General features: G+C 50.4%; 1 protein-coding gene across 1 annotated transcript in view; it reads right to left on the bottom strand.

Annotated features, from left to right (window-relative positions):
* Positions 1 to 3,055: 3,055 nt before the first annotated feature.
* Positions 3,056 to 16,572, bottom strand: part of KSR1 (kinase suppressor of ras 1) — a 47,052-nt gene continuing 33,535 nt past the window's right edge. The window contains exons 4-20 of the mRNA XM_058037682.1: positions 15,725 to 16,109; positions 15,496 to 15,500; positions 13,702 to 13,762; positions 13,457 to 13,540; positions 12,823 to 12,884; positions 12,608 to 12,714; positions 12,170 to 12,338; positions 11,000 to 11,041; positions 10,408 to 10,462; positions 9,695 to 9,740; positions 9,213 to 9,592; positions 9,032 to 9,128; positions 8,649 to 8,782; positions 8,113 to 8,244; positions 7,703 to 7,838; positions 7,242 to 7,375; positions 3,056 to 4,882 (exon numbers count right to left, since the gene is read on the bottom strand). Coding sequence (XP_057893665.1) covers positions 4,804 to 4,882; positions 7,242 to 7,375; positions 7,703 to 7,838; positions 8,113 to 8,244; positions 8,649 to 8,782; positions 9,032 to 9,128; positions 9,213 to 9,592; positions 9,695 to 9,740; positions 10,408 to 10,462; positions 11,000 to 11,041; positions 12,170 to 12,338; positions 12,608 to 12,714; positions 12,823 to 12,884; positions 13,457 to 13,540; positions 13,702 to 13,762; positions 15,496 to 15,500; positions 15,725 to 16,109 — 2,108 coding nt within the window. The 3' untranslated portion in view covers positions 3,056 to 4,803. The remainder of the gene's footprint in view (positions 4,883 to 7,241; positions 7,376 to 7,702; positions 7,839 to 8,112; positions 8,245 to 8,648; positions 8,783 to 9,031; positions 9,129 to 9,212; positions 9,593 to 9,694; positions 9,741 to 10,407; positions 10,463 to 10,999; positions 11,042 to 12,169; positions 12,339 to 12,607; positions 12,715 to 12,822; positions 12,885 to 13,456; positions 13,541 to 13,701; positions 13,763 to 15,495; positions 15,501 to 15,724; positions 16,110 to 16,572) is intronic.

Raw genomic sequence — 16,572 nt, 5'->3', positions numbered from 1 at the left:
TCGTTGTATTTGGACTCGGGCTCTTTCTAGGTGTTGCAGTTACATCAGAAATAGTTCCTTCTCTGAAATTACCAGGACTATTTGAGCATATTAAAACGGTGAGATTTTCCTGCCATCCCTCATCTCCAGGAGCTGGAATTGATGAAGGCAAAGTTGAGACTCTAAAGTCAGCAGTTCTGTGTGTGAACAGTGTGTTTCATACATGCTTCAGGACAGCCCTTGGCCCCTGGAACTGGGCTGAGGTGGTTGTGCACCTTGCTGGGCTGGGACTGGACTGGGAGTTGCAGATTAACACTTTCTGAAGCAATTAGTGGCTTGTTTCACTGACATTTAAGCCAAATTTATATGGCTTTAAGGGAATGCAGCATCCATAACAGGCCGTGTGCCAGGGCACTGAGGTGCAGACAGACTTTGCTCTTAGTCTGATTATGTACCTGGTTTTGGGTGCTGGTAAAACCCCCAGGAGCTGGGCTGAGCTGGGGCAGCTGGAGAGTCCTGGGCTGGCAGCACAGGAGCACTGCTGGCTGCCCTCCATCCCTGAGTGTGCCGGGTGCATTCCTGGGCTTTGAGGGGCAGTCTGACATTGGGATATACTTGGAGCCTGATTTTCATTACTCTATTGACTGAAGGAAAAGGAAGGGAATGTGTGGACAGAGCCCATGAGTGCAGGGAAGTGAGAGAAGGTTGGGCCCTGCATCACGGAAACGCAGGAAAGCTAGGTGCTGATAGGGACAGGCAGGGGCTGGGGGATGATGGATGGTTAAGGCTCATTGGAAACACCTGCGGCTCGTTAGGGACACCTGCGGCTCGTTAGGGACACCTGAGGCTCGTTAGGGACACCTGAGGCTCGTTAGGAACACCTGAGGCTCGTTAGGGACAGCTGAAGCTCGTTAGGGACAGTTGAGGCTCACAAGGGCCAGCAAAGGTCTGTGGGGCAGGGTCTGGCAGATGCTGCTTGTGTTGGGGTGGTGTGCAAGGCTGTGGCGCTCTGGGCCCTGGAGACAGTGAGGCCAGGTAAGTGAAAGGCTTTTTCTTCTCCTTGGTGTTTTGGTAATGCTGTGTTACATTGTCCGTGTGCGCAGTGACGCTGCTGGGAGCCAGGGCTGGAGCTGCTGCCTCGGCTGGGAGGAGCAGGCTGACCTCCGAGGCTGAGGCTGGACGTGGTGTGTCCACTTTGCCAGACCCTGCTGCAGTCTGTTCATTTGTAGCCTGAGCTGTGCTTTGTGAGTTGTTATTTGGTGTCTCCTCTGAGTGAACCCCCATTTCTGTGGCTGCTTTGGGATGTTTTGCTGTCGAGCACCCAGCTGGGTTGACGAAATGTTCCTGTTGGGTGTGGGGGTTTTGGATGCCCTCGGGCGTTGCAGTGCAGCTGGCAGGGGCTGGAAACGCTCCCTTTGTGCTGGGTTTGTCTCTGTTGGGGGGGTGTGTGCTGGCTGCTCCTGTTCCTGTTTGCTGTGGCTCTCCCAGGGCAGAGGGCCCCCGATGTTGGTGCCTCCTGGGGCAGTTCTGGGGTACAGCTCTGAGCAGGGAAACATCAAACTGCTCCAGTCACAGCCAGGGCAGAGCCTTTGTGCTGGGGGACTGCAGTTTGTGTGGTTTGGTTTGTTAAATGAAACATCTCTGCCCTTCAAATATAATTGAGAATTAAATTTATTATTTCTTATTCTTTATAAAAGACAACAAAGCTCAGCTTATCTTAAGCTTTTTATTGCTTGCATGTGAGATGTAGATAAGATGGATGAGATGTAAGGCTGTGCTTTTATGATGCCCTGGCCCATTCCTGGCAGGACAGCACAAAGCTGCCGTTATTCTGGGCACAAAGCTGCTGACAGCAGCAGAACCTTCCTGAGATTAATTAACACCCGGTAATTGCCCTGCAGTGGGGAGGGCCGGGTTTGTGTGGCAGAGCTCTGCCCCACTGCAGGTGGCGGCAGGACCTTGAGCAAAGGACAGAGAAGGTGCTGGGGGGCTCAGAATGGCCTCAAGTGCTGCTCTTGGGAGGGAAGCAGCTTTTTAAATAGTTCAGTGCCTCAAGAAAAGTCCGTGGTGGTTGTATTAACCATTTAATATTGTAACTCATCCTATCTGGGAGGGTAAACTTTGGTAATTGCAGGGGGAGATCACCTGGTGTCCCTCAGGGAATGGGCAGGGAGCAGAGGGGGTGGAGGAGCTCCTGTGCTGGGGGGTCTCTGTGGGAATCTGCTCCTGGTGTGGTTCAGCTACAAGTCAGTGGGAGGAGAGGTCAAACCAGGACTCAGTAACACTTGCTTTATCCAGACCAAAGATTTATTCACTGAAAAGATTCCTACATATCCAGAATTCCAGTAGCATGGAGTGCACTCTTTTTTTTCTTTTTTTTTTTTCCTGGTTGCATAAACTAATACAGAAACTGTTGTTAATTCTAACAATTTGTAATTAATTTAATAGCAATTCTGGAAGACACTCAGTTCATAGAAAATATAAAAAAAAATTTGTACTGTACAAAGTTTACATCACATTTGAAAAGAAAACGTGTCCATGTTCACCATGTAACGACCATTTACATTCACTACTGACATGTGGCTCCTGTAGCAGCATTGCACAGCATTGTCACATTGACAGCTCCACGGGGTAGGACGTGTGACACAAACACAACCCAGGGACAGCTTGGTGTGTGGGGCTGGGGCAGCTCCATGGCCCCAAGCTCGGTGCCCACAGCCCTGCTGGGCTCGGCTGGATGCCCCTGGCTGGCCAAAACTCAGCCACTCACTGAGGCTGGCCAAAACTAAACCACTCACAGAGGCTGGCCAAAATAAAACCACCCACACAGGCTAACCAAAACTCAACCACTCACTGAGGCTGACCAAAACTAAACCACCCCACAGACACTGTCAGCCTCTCCTCTGGCTGTGCTGGGGCAGAGGATGAGCTTCGTGTTCAAGGGCAATTTATGGGTGTCCCACACAGCACCCAGGCCAGGCTGGATCCCGATCCCCCTGTTAAGGGCAGGCTATGAACAAGCCCCTGTGCCAGGACTGGGCACATCCCGCAGTGTCCAACACCCCGACCCAGGGCAGGGCAGGACACAAAGGGCTCCACAGACAGGGCCTGCCCTGCACGGGAGGGACCAAGGCTCAGTCTGGGGCTGTAAGGAGCCAGGGCCCGTGCACAGCCAGGCCACTGATCCCACACAGAACATTCTGGGTGTCCCAGCTCTCAGGGCCTGCTTTATGCACCCAAAAACTGAGTGAGGAGCACCCTGAGGTGCCCTTGACACTGACTGAGCTAAGGGCCAGTCTGCACCCAGCAGCAGCTCCTGCCCTTCCCTCCTAAGGCAGGGTTCCTGCCCAGGGGCAGCACCTTTCTGCCCTGCTTTGGGTTTGTGTTGTGCTGCTCTTAATTAAGCAGCATTGGGGGGAAAACAGTTTCTGCTTCAGGCTGCTGACACACCATCAGTGAGAACTGTAGAGCCCGAGGGGGTCAGGGATCAGGACAGCCCTGCAGTGCCCAGCCATGCCAAACCCATTTCTCTTTTTGATCTGAGACACATTTAAAAAGTCTTTGTCAACACTTGTAAGAGGCTACAATGGACTTGCACACAGGACTGAGGCTCTCTGCTCAACAGGACTCCGGTTTTGTGCCACTTAGTTCCTCACACAAGGCAGCCAAACTGAGGGCTGGTGCTTTGGCTGCTCAGAGATCTGGGAGCTCCCCTGAGCCTCAGGGATGGGAAAGGGGAGCCTCTGGTAATGGGGCCTGCCATTGATTTCCAAGGGGGATGATGCATCTGTCACCTCAGTGTGGTCACTGGCTGTCACCTCCATAACCTCCACACTGTGCACTGGAGGAGGAGGAGGTGGGTTTCGATTTTAAAACTAACTTCTGAAACAAGTCTGAGGTGTTGGGGTCAGGCAGAACCTCCAGGCCCAGATACTGCCTTCTTGGTTACAAGATTTGTTATTCTTAAAGGTTTTTTTCCTCAAAGCAACTGCTTTGGTCCTATGTTTCTCAAAGAACTTGCAAGCTCAAATGTGGCCAACTGTAGGCAGTGGCAGCACTCTGTGTGCGTGCAGGGACACTGCAGCTCTGTGCATCAAGGCCTTAGTTAATGCATTATTTAGGAACAGCTTTTCCTTTGTCCTGTTTCTCTTGCCTTTCCCTGCACTCAAACTTGTGTCTGAACCAAAAGAGGAATTTGGTCCCTGTGCAGAGCTGTGACAAGTCATGAGTTTATTTTTTAAGGCCAGCAATTCTTAATTCCTCTGGGATTGTATGAGAAGGAGCAGGTTTTAGTGTGAGTTCTGTGGAGAAGAGCCCCTGAGTCACTGAGAGCCAGCCCCCATGGCCAGACACTGCGCCTGCAGCAGCTCTGTTGTGCTGTAGCTGAATTCAGGGTGAGCCAGAGCTGGAGCAGCCCTGCTGGGACAATGGGTGGCCTGGGCAATGCCAGTGCAGCAGGCTGGGCTCTCCTTCAGGAGAGAGCTGACTCTGCAAGGCCACAGCTGCAGGAGCCGCGTCGCTGTTCCACTGCTCTGAGGGCAGAGTGGCTCCTGCAGACCACGGACACGAGGAGGAACCAGAACAGCTCAGCTCTTTCTCAGTGCCATTTGAGAATGGCTGTATTCAACTTAATTCACTGTTTATTATGTTTAAAAAAATATAGTTGACACAAAAGTATCATGTAAACATTGTTAAATAGCTGCTGGTGCTCAGGCGGGACCCGGGGCTGGGCTGATGGTCCTTCAGCCTCGGCGTGGAGCAGCCAGGGAGGGTTTCTGGTGCTGTGTGGGAGCAGGCAGCCAGCATGGTCACAATGACACCGGCCTACAGCTTTGGGTTACTCGGCTCCAGGATTCCCAAGCCCAATCTTTCAAAACGCAGGACAACTTTGCTACTGTTAATGCTGCAGAGAGTGAGGAGGGAGAGGAGAAGGGAGGGGGAAACAGTTACTGAGGATTCATCTTACAAAGCTACTGCCCTATCACAGGAGCTGCAATGAGTTTGGTTCTGCTCTCACATCACTTCAGCTCACCCAAAGAGATGCTCAAGTAATTCAGCAGCAAACACATGAAGTTATTCATGCAAACATTATCAGTGGGAAGAAACTGCACAATCTGATTTGCCCAAGGGAGAGGAGCAGGAAGTTTTCCCACGTCTCTACCGTGGGTAGAAGCCTGACACTGGTTTTCAGTGGGCACTTCCTTCCCTTGAAGTAGAAGGGAAGGAAAAACTGACAGAATTTTCTTTGTAAGAGAAAGGGGAGTTTTGACAAGGTACATGAACAGGCTAAGAAACCCCAACAGAACAAACCCAAGCCCATGTGCTCCTCCCCAGGCTCTAAAAACAAATAAAGGGATGTCTCCCCTTGCTCTCACACTGCTGGCAGAGCCAGAAGCACTTTCTGCTCAGAGCTTTCCCGAGAAGGCTCAGGGAATGATGTGGGAGCTTGATGTCAGGCAGCAGAAACCCCCTTGGAGTGTGCTCTCCCCGTCCCTGTCCTCTCCCCTCCAAACCAGTGAAGACAGACCTTTTCTAGAAGGCACGTGTTTGCTGTGGTAGCTGTGACTCTGCCAAGGCCCTACATTGAATCCTCCTGCTGCCCAGCGATGTAAACAGAAGCAAACTGTAACATTCCAAGGCCTGGATCTGCAAGGGGAGGAGCTGAAGGCTACTCTTGCTTTCCTCCTCTTTTACACAGCTTTGTAGCTGATCCCAGCTGACCCACGTGGACCTGCCCCGGACACTGCCCCAGCCTGGTTCTCAGTGGGCACAGGACCCTCCGAGCAGAGCAAGGACCATCCTTCCTTCCACTCCACAACTGACCCTGGCTGCAGCGCTGGCTCTGTGCCTGAGGGAGAACCGGCCTGGCCTCAGCCCCTGCTGGTTTGCAGTGCAAGGGCTGTGACGGTGTCCCTGTCACCGCAGGCACAGAGCTGCAGCCCAAGGACACAGCCCCAGAGGGGCTCAGGGACATGCAGAGGTGCAGCAGTGTGGGACAGCCCTGAGCTGCAGGCAGGACAGGCACCCTGCCCTGGAGGGCACCTGCTTGGGCACAGGCCCGTGCCCTGCCCAGAGGAGTCGCAGCTGCCGTGGCACAGGAGCCCGGTGTTAGCCACGAGGGTCTCGCAGACACGAGTGGTTATTGAAGCTACAGCCCACACCAAGCCAAAGGCAGAGAGGAGAATCGGATAAAGTGTTGATTATGTCCGTGGGTTAATTTCGTGGTTTGTTTTTGCTTTTTTAATGGAAGGTGATTGTCCAAGTTGCCGGTTAGGATACGACACATGGAAGCATGCAAGGTGGAGCCCGTTATTGCACCAGTAGCTACAACCTACAAAGAAATACGGGAGGGAAGGGAAAAAGACACCATGAGAGTTAGTTTTCAGTTATTAAAAGCAAGCCCTTGAGAACTACACATTGTACAGCTTGAGCAGGCTGCAGCAGGGTTAGTGCAGTGTGTGAAAGGATCTGGGTGAGGTGGGGGAAGCTCCACTGCTCAGTGCATGTTCTTTGTGTGAGGATGAGGCCAGAGTCTGGGGGAAGCTTTCTGCAGTTTAAAGTTTTTGGACACCACTGGTGTGTCAAGGATCCAGTACAAATGGGGGGGAAATTGCATAGGAGAAGTGGCAGAATTTTCAACCAAAACTCCAAAGCCCCCACACCCAGCAGAGACCAAGCTGCCACCACAGTTCCTGTGTCAAGAATTTGGGTGGTTCTGATCAGGAGTTACAGGAAGAAAGTGAAGGATTATAGGAAGGGAAGGGGTGGGTTAAACATCAGAACAAAGAGAAAGTAAATATGAGCAGTTGAGGAGATGAAAAGAAACACTGAGCCAAGGACACGGTGAATGGGCACTGGGCACAGATGTGTCTGTGGCCTCAAACCCACGCAGTCTGAACCACTTCAGAGGGAAACAGTTCCTGGGTCCTTCCCCTCCTCAGGCAGTACCTGCCATTACTATCACTGGGGAAGTTCTGACCACTCTGGGGTCAGTGAGGGCCCTTCCCAATGCTGTTGTGGATATTCTCTGACACAAACAGGGGAATCAGTCAGCTGCTGGAGGGAGGTGAATATGGTGAAGTTGGAAATTAACTGTCTGAGGCTCATGGCTTAGTCACATCATTTCCCAGGAACTAGAGAAGCACAGGAGCAGTGCTCCCACCCTGTCATGTCTGACAGCCCCAGGAAAGCAAATAAAGCTCAGAAATGACCAGTTAGCAAATTGCATGGCATCAGTGTTGTGAGCAGCAGCAGGTACTCACTCAGCAGACTTCCAGAAGTGCCCTGGGTGGGAGAGCCGGCGGTTCAGTTTTGGCAGTTTTTCAAGCATTTCCATGAGGACAGTGAAGCTGGGCCTCTCGCTGAGGTCAAAGGCCCAGCAGGCTGAGAGGATTTCCTGCAGAGGACAGTGGTGGCTCATTCATTATCTCAGTTCATGGGTCAACTGTGCAGACCAGAAAACTGTCAGAGCACTGGATGTGTGTGAGCCCAGGCAGACACTGCTCACAGAGGGCCTGGACACTGCCAGAGCCCAAGAATGTCCCATGCTGAGGATGTTCACTTCTGCACCACAGTTACAGGCACAGGCTAAACCTATCCCATTCTCCTCTGTTCTCTTTCCTGCCCTTTCTCTTTTGAGTTCTGAGTATAATAACTCTTGAAGCAGCCCCCTCTGTCCCTGACAAGCAGCTGTGTGAGGGGCTCCTGCAGCTGAGGTACTTACATTGACCTCTTTGCCCAGGCTGACAGTGGCAAGGACTTGTCTCACTCCCTCTCCGCTGCCGATCTGCCAGATGAGAGCCTCTGCAGGCTGGCTCCTGAAGGGCCACTCCCGTGCCTGCAGCTCGTACCACACGGTCCTGCAATGCCAACACACAGGTCAGGCCTCTGCTGCTCCTGACAGACAAAGTACCCAATGCTGGCACTGCTCCAGCTGCTTCAGCTGAGCTCTGGGAGGTGCCTAAGGCTGTGCAGCAAACCCTTTCCACCCATGACTTTTGGAATAGGTGAGAAAAATGTGTCCCAGCTGGAATCCTGAGTCTGAGAGAAGGGGAGCACTGACTGAAAGGCTTAGGCCAGTAGCCAGCTTCACTTAGCAAGCTCTCATGGTACTCCTGGGTGTTCCTTTCTTACCCAAAGGCATAGATATCTGCAGCTTTGGAGAAAGGCAGCTTGTCTTCATCTTTCCCTGGGGCCATCTCACGGACAATCTCAGGGGCCAGGTAGCACAACCAGTCATGAGGCAGCTTCAGCTCATTCTCTCTCCTGAGTGCAAAAGAAAGAAGCAGGACTAAAACATTGGTGTGGAGGCCATATCTGTGCTGTACCTGATGCTTTGGCTTTATTTACTCCAATGTTTTTGCTGATGTTTTATTTCTAATTTTCTTGCCATGTTAACAAATACGCACGTGTCAGCCTGACACTCACAGCTCCTTCCTGGCATTAAGGTCTTGTTTGTTCTGTGCTCTGAGGCTTAATCCAAACTCTCTAGCTGTGCTACTGCAACTGTAGTAAGAACTCTGCTAAAAAGGAAAACAAAGCAAACAGGCACAATGCAAACTGAGTGTGTACTAAACCAATGGATGCTTCTTGTGCACTGCAGGAAATGTTTCCCTATGTGACCATTTATCATTCCAGAGCTGGAACCAAGCACTGAAACCTCCACTTACCTTCCTTCCTGAACCACACCCGAAATTCCAAATAATCCAAAGTCGGTGATCACAACTTTCCCATTGTCATAGAAGACATTTTTGGATTTCAGATCCTTATGTACAATCCCCTTTGCGTGGAGATACCCCATGCCCTGGGAAACACAGCAGAGATGGAAATGTTTTTGGGGTTTTATTCTTTCCAAGCATACTCTGCTTTCTAACATATTTCCCCTTCCTACCTCCAGTGTCAGGGATTAGCTGTAACTGGGGGCAGGGCCCCTGTGGGACTCGTGCAGGAAGGTGTGGGGAGAGGCTGAGGGAGCAGCTTCCAGTGCTGTGTGCAGCTCTGAGCTCTGCCTAAGGCCCTACCCAGTAGCTCCCTTGGCATAATAAGCTCTTACCTTAATGATCTCCTGTGCTATCTGCCTGGTTTTGTTGATGTCCAGGGAGATCTTGGGGTCTCTCACAAAGGAGTGCAGCGTCCTTCCTTTGCAGAAGCTACAGGAAATGTTTATATATGAGAACATTGCTAGCTCTACAATACATATCCTGTAGAACCAATAGAAAGATCTCTCTCCCTACCTGGTAATGATTGCCAGGTGAGGGGGGTTCATGCAGGCTCCCATGAACAGCACCACGTTCTCATGCCGGGTCTGCCTGTAGTTCATCACCTCCTTCTTGAAGAGCTTCAGGTGATCCTGGTTGTTGCCATCGATCTCCAGCAGCCTGATGGCCACCTCCCCGTGCCACTTGCCCTTGTAGACCTTGCCCCAGCGGCCCTGGCCAATGGGGTCCCCCAGCTGGATCTGCTCGAAGGGGATGTCCCACTCCTGCAGGTACACGCTGGTCTGGCTGGGTTTGCGGTAGATCATCCCCTGCAGGTGCGGCCGCCGGTTGGGCAAATCTTCCACCTCATCCTCATCGTCCTCGGGCTCCGACTTCCCCGCCTCTGCTTCCTCCACCTGTGCCCAGCAAGGGAAGGGAAAGGTGTGCTCGCAGTCCCTCGGGGGTGGCAGAGCAGCACAGGCTGCTCCAGAGAGCCCCGGGGCAAACCATAAACCCACCTGTGCTTCCCGTGCGCCTCCGCCCGTGCCCGGCTGCTGGGCAGCGCTGCAACAGCAACAGAGAGAGCAGTTGGACATCACTGGGCAATGGGGACCCCTGCTGCCATTGGGGAGCAGAAGAAGCCAATACAGAACAGATCCTGACAGTTACAGAAGCAGAGAAAAATACAATTCCTGCTCCATGTAAAAGAGAAGGACTCTAAGCTCAGTTTGGCAAATGTAAGACAAAGATTGGAAGTGATTCTTGTTAATTAAGTGGCAGGAATTGATTTGGCAGTTGCATGGCTCTGTTATTACACTGTGTTCCAGGAATAGATGCTCCCATTCCTACCCCTGGAACACCTGTAGTGGAGCAGCTGTCAATGCAGGCTGGAAGCTTTTCCATGCCCTGAAACTGGGATCCTGAAAGACCTGTTTGCTTGCAGCTCAGTGGGCCGTGCCCTTCAAGTTACAGAACTCCAATTTCTGTTTCATCTGACCCTTCACACAACCAGGACTAGATATTAAAGGCTTGGACTCCCTAGTGTACCATTTAAAATGTCATATTCAGCTTTATAAAACTGGCAATACCAGCATCACCCTCACTGACTAAAGTTACCCTGGGAATTCTCAGGTGTTAAATCTGGTTTTGGCCATAACACAGCACTTCTGGGCTGACACGAGGATTACCACGTAAATGCTGTGCAAATGAAAAGATTTAAAACTCTACTTACTTAGTGTCTGCAGCAGTTTCTGGAAGCTGTGCTGTTTGTGCAGGACTGGGAATTTCTGGGAAAGTAGAAACAGTTATGATACATCTTCTACACTTCAATCTCCTATGGACTGCAAGTTTTAACACTGCAATAGCAACTACTTGCTTCTTGTTAAGGAATTATAAACTCAACCAAAGACAAAGTGATTTTATACTTTTACGGATTTAAAACTATGCTCATCTCTCCTATGCCTGCATGTTGGCTGAGCCCAGTCCTCTTCCATTTCCCCCACCTATCTGTGAAGTCCTTTTGGCTGGGCACAGAGCCATAAAAGTGAATCTTTAGAAAGGAGGAACATGGATGTGAATAGAATCCCACATCAGGAAACAAATATTCTACAGCTGAATATTCAAAGTTCCATCTCAATACATAAATCACACCTCAGATTAGGGGAGAGAGGCCTGAGTACACACGGAGGTAAGAGAAAGTCTGGATTGTTTTAGACAGGATTTTTAAAGCAGAATGATTGTTCTTGGGCAGCATGCAGAGGTTTACAAACAAGTTATGTTTTGGCAGTAGAAGTTGGTTAGTAGAATTAAAACAATCAACTCACCTGGGAAGACAAACTGTTGTCTATGCTGAAGGTAGTAGGCAGCTTTTTAATTAATTGGGGTTTTGTAAGAAAGGAACAGCGAAAAAAATACCAGGAGAAAAAAAAAACAAAACAACACAAACAAGTTAGAGGATCATCAGTGAGTGCCTCATGTGCATACAATGCATTAGTCCCAGGTCACTGCTGGGAACAGATTAGTGGATTATCGGCCTGCTGGGGGGAATTTCAGCACATGCATTTTGGGAGGGCCCTGACAGATGACAGGTATCAAACACAAGCTGTGCCACCTCTCTCAAACAGCCTGGTGGGCAAAGGGAAAGCCCAGGAATGTGCAAGGCAGGCCCACATCAGGTGTGGTGTGATGTGATGTGCTCTTGTGTCTCAGCTTTGCAGAGGTGTCCCCACAGAAGGTGAAGCTCATGAACCATCTGCCTTTTTTATTTTTTCAGTGAGTCTGAGCAGTTTGTCCCAATGCAAAGTAACTGCAGTGGAATCCTTACTGAACTGCCTCTGGTCCTTTTTAGCAGGCTCAAACAGCAACTTGAATTCACAGGTCAGAAGCTGATGCAAAATTCAGCAGTGTTGAAGGCCAGATGTAGTAGCTACTGAGCACCATGTGACTTCAGGTCAAGGAATTCCATTTATTCTCACTGTTTAGATCTTTGCCCTTGTCAGAGATACTTGCCCCTCTCAGCTCTGGTTAAAGCTGCACACTGGGGCTCTCAATCCATAGGGCATGAAGGGTGAACTTCTCTCTACCAGTTATGCTTGACAATGGTTTAAAAGTTGATGTTGATTGTGGGTTATATTTTGGAAAGGTTTGGTAAAGTAATTCATTCCAGTTCTCACTTTTACAGCCTGCTCCAGCAAGCACCTTCCTCCTGACTGAAAGCCCCTGGTGAGCACACATTGCAGGCAGCATGCATTGTACAGCACAAAGGAGAAAGGAAGAGAAAAAAATAGCTTTTCTCTTCAGTCCTTTTCCAAAAAGGAAAAGGAGAAACTTTCCTCAATAATCTGTTCCCTGCAAAGATATCTTGCTGATACCCTTTAAAAATCCGTAAGGTACTTTTCCACCTTGTTTAAGGCAGAACCATGTACTCAGAAACCCACAAGTCCCTCTGAATCCCTGGCCAGCTCCTGCAGAGCCTGCTGGCAGGGAGGCTTTACCTGGGAAGTTGAACCGCCCGTCCCTCTGGCCCATGGGGGACGCGTTGGGGGGCGGCGTCGCACTGGGAGGGTTGGAAGACTGGAAAGGTGCTGGGGAGGAGGGAGTGGATGAGGTTGTGGAAGAAGGATTACTGCTGGAGTCCAGGTGGTTTATTGCTGGTGGATGCTCCTGCAAAGCAGGCAAAGACACTGTGAGAGAGCAATAAAGAGAAAGGAAGAGTTCCCCTGTGTCTGCTGCACAACAGCAGAGGGAACTTGTTCCCAGGCTTGATCGTGGCATTGCTGTGCTGAATAAGCACCTGGAGCTCTGCCCAACCCCTGCTTTACAGGAACAAAATGTCTCATATCCAAGCCTTGCAAAGGGAAAGCTCACTGAGATCCAGCCTCTCCCTACTGCAGCTCCCCAGGGACTCTGGACATGCCTCAGCCACCTCGTACCTTTTTAGTTAGTGCTTTGGGAAGGGTTCCAAACTGGGGTTCTGTGGGTCTGTCTACTGGATTATTGATATCAGATGGGACAGACTCTGTTCTTCTTATTTTTGTTACTGAAAAACAGGTTGGAGAAGGGAGAGAAACAGCTTTAATGAGACTTTTTATTCTTTCCATACAATCAATTACATTGAAGTGCCAAGAATTTGTAGAAAATTACTTACTGGGAAGGAAGGATATTCTACAAGCAGGTGCCTCTTTAGTACATTTGTTGTGACATTTCAATCTGAAAGATAACCATTACATGTTAAATAGCAACTTGTTCTTCCCCAAAAAGAGGAAGCCTACCCTTAATTTGTAATTCTTATGCTAATCTCAGAAGGAGTTCTGGAATGCTCAGCCCCAGAGCAGCAGGCATTCGTATGGAGAATTCTATTATTCAGGCTAATGAAACCAGAAACATATCTTAGCATCTGATTTATTTTTAATAGAATTACTTTCACTGACTCTCAGCCAGCAACCATGAAGTAGTAAAATCTCAGTCCTCTGGACTAACAAGCCTGAGAGAGAAACAGAAATTAATATCCTGGCTGTTATTTAGAGATCCATCTCCCACTACAAGATTTGCCCAGGATGAGGTGGGAAGCCTGTGGCAGAGAAACTAATTTGGTTCATTCATGAGTCAGGCTGCCACCTTCAAGTGTGAGTTGTGCCAGGAGCATCCCTTTGCCAGGTCAGAATGACTGAAAAAATGATGCCACTGCCAAAAGTGCATCACATCAAGAGACAGGAGTTGCTGCAGGCTGGGGTGAGTCCAGTCCCAGGCTGTTCTGAAGGAGACCATCCCCGTGTGCTCACCTGCAGTACTTACACTTCACCCCGAACATCATGCTCTTCTGGCACACTTGGCAAATCTGAGATAACCAGGACTTTGTAGAGAACCTGCCAGAGACGAGAGGGAAAACTGACATTAGCTGGTGTCAGAGGGAAAATGAACATTGGTAGGTAGCTGAAGTTGACAGTGAGACACCTGACCCGACTCCAAAATCATCTCAGTGCTGTGCCACCACAGCCCTGCCTGGGCTCTGTCCCTGGCTGCTCACCTGTGAGTCACAGCCAGGCCAAAGTCTCTTCGTACCGTCTGGGGGGATCCCTGGGAGAGCTCTGATGGAGAACAAGAGGAGGGTTTAGGGAAGCATTGCTGACATGTGCTCACCACCCTGCACAGAAACTGAGCAGTCACTGCCCCAGCTCAGCACCTCCAGCCACCATGAGGAGTCACAGGAACACAGCTCAGACTGATTTGCCCCCTGTGAAGTTGCCCTTGTATTTGTTTCCATATGACTGGATAAATCATGATGTTTTATATTTAGGGATTACAGAAGTCCATCTGATCAGGTCTAAGCCATTCTTAAAGTGGAAAGTCAGACTTTACTCCTAATTGATTTACCACAAATTGGTTTACCATCACCCAGTTTTCCTGCAGTGTCAGTAGATTTCAGAATATTCTATTTCACTGAAAATTATCTCAATTTTCTAGACAGGGCCAGCATGACCCAGAAGAATGAAAACATACATGTGAGCTCACCTAACTTTCTGCTAATTGCAGGAAGTAAGATATAGACTTCCATATGCCAAACCAGCATGCCAGTGGTTACAGCACATAACTTCCTGAAAACTCTCCAATACTCACAATTCTGGCATTATTTCCTGAACAAAATCTACAGAAATTTTGCTCATGTGAGGCAAACCCCAATGTGCAAGTGTCAGCACAGCAGCAGGGCTGGCTCAGAGCCAGTCTCCTCACTTGACCATAGATGGCACCACAGTCTTTTTTATCATTAGTCCAGGGAGCTCCTAGAGGCATCTGTGATCCTCAGCCTCTTGGAAAAGGCTGGAATGGCTAGCTGCTGTTCCTAGAAATGCTGCTGCCTAGTGTGGCCGCCCAAACAATCCCAGCACAACAGTAAAGAAGGCTGTGAATGTCGGGTCAGACGGTTAAATCCTCACTGAATGAATATCAACCAGTCTGGGATTGTCCAGGACTCACCAGAGCCCACAGCAACAACTTCACCCCAGCCAGTTGGTCTATATGAAAAGGAGCACCAAAATCCTTCATTTCTGTTTGAGTTTTTTCTAGTGCCTTTTTCATTTATTGCACCAATTATCTCACTCTCCTCAGGGAAATGCTCAGATTTCTGCTGGCACTTTCATTTTACAATCTTTCTATTTCTGAAAGTAATTCCTGAGATTTTTGTTTCAAAGGGCATTAGCTTGGACTTTCATACTTGCTTTTAATACTCAGATGCTTTTGGACACTTTGCAAGCTGCTCCAATCTCTCTCCACTAGCTTCCAAGGTTACAGGTGGTGTCTGGGACACACCTCAGGATGGCCAGAACTCCCAGTGGCCCTGGAGAAACCCAGCCCTGCTCCTGCCAGCCATCACCCAGGTGATCAGACTCCTCAGCACACAGGGAACACCCCCCATTCCAGCACATGCTGCAGCTTCCTCAGAAAGCTGCACACAAGTGTCTTAACTTCACTGCAAAGACGCTGGGCAATGCATTTCCAAATGGTTAGATGTGAAATTCCTGTACCAAGAGGCATCTGTGCCAGCTGTCTGAGGTCACAGATAAGCCCCCCTTGGCTTTAACCCTTGAAACATCAGTATTCCTTTGCCTTGCTTGTGTCATCTTAGAAAATACCAGGTGCAACCAAGTAAAACCCTGTGGTTCTGTGGCAGGCCAAGCTCCTGCTCAGTTAACAGAAGCTCTGGGATAGGAGGGCCCGTGGAAAACCTCCAGAGGCTGCCCAGGGATGGCCAACAGGGAGCTGACAAGCACAGGTTCTTCTCTCTCAGCAAGGCACTGCAGACACCCCTGTGAGAATCTCTTACCGAACCTAGAAAGAAGAAAAGATACATTTTTTTTAGGCTCTGATACTCCTGTGACAGGTACACACTTTGCTAGAGCAGGAACTGCTGCCTGCAGCATGTGCTGTCAGGTTTACAGACACGTGTGGCTTTGCACAGGCTCCTGAGGTCGCTGCATTGCCAATATTTTCCTGCCTACCTAGGGCAGCCTTTGCCGGGGAGAGCCCCAGCTCCAGCCCGGGAGGAAACTTACTTTATTGGAGGAACTTCGTCTATCCTGTTGCCCAGCTGAGACTCGTGGGACTTGCTCCTGGTGAGGGCGGGGAAGTTGGGCAGCAGCTGGAACACCTTGCGGCAGGGGGGCGGCGGCGTCCGCGGCGGCTTCAGGCGGTGCCGGCGCTTGGGCTGCGGCGTGGCCGGGGGGGTGACGGTGATGCTGTGCGGGGCGCGGGGCCGGCCCGCGGGCAGCACCAGCGGCTCCAGCAGCGCCTCCGCCGCGGGACAGGGCTCGCAGGGCGCGGAGCGCGGCTGGCCGCCCTTGCCCGGGGCGCACGGCGGGCACGCGGGGTCCGGCTGCGGGCAGGAGCTGTCCCGGCGCTCGGGGAGGGCCAGCGGCACATCGTCCCTCGGCTCCGCTCCTGTGCAACGAGCGGCGTTAGTGCGGGCCCGCAGCGAGCCGAGCCCGGGCCGCTCGGGGCTCCGGTGCCCGTTTCACCTGGCAATGATCTCCCCTGAGCCTCAGCAGGGCCCCAGGCTGCGAAAACTCAGACAGAGCCTGATCTGAGCTTTTCCGAGACATATATCTGGGCTTTTAAAAATGCCATTTCTTTCTAAGAGGTGAACACCATCATTCCTGAGCAATGGCTGGTTTATACAATGTTGGATGGGAAATATCTGACAGCCTGGGACAAGAAAGATTAGAAAAAGGGAAAAACATGAGACCGAGCTGCTTGCTGATTTTTTCCATTAACTAATCTTTACCATTTGCAAATGGATGAACTGTCATAATACCAACAGGAAACATCACCTTTCAGTGACAGATTGATAACTGCTACAAAGAAAGATGTGGTGCATGTGAGTCCCAGTCTGCTGGGAGAGGCT

This window comes from Melospiza georgiana, chromosome 19 (assembly GCF_028018845.1).
Source record: "Melospiza georgiana isolate bMelGeo1 chromosome 19, bMelGeo1.pri, whole genome shotgun sequence".
Taxonomy (NCBI): domain Eukaryota; kingdom Metazoa; phylum Chordata; class Aves; order Passeriformes; family Passerellidae; genus Melospiza; species Melospiza georgiana.
Note: the sequence above shows the minus strand (reverse complement) of the source record. Positions and strands in the feature narration are given on the sequence as shown.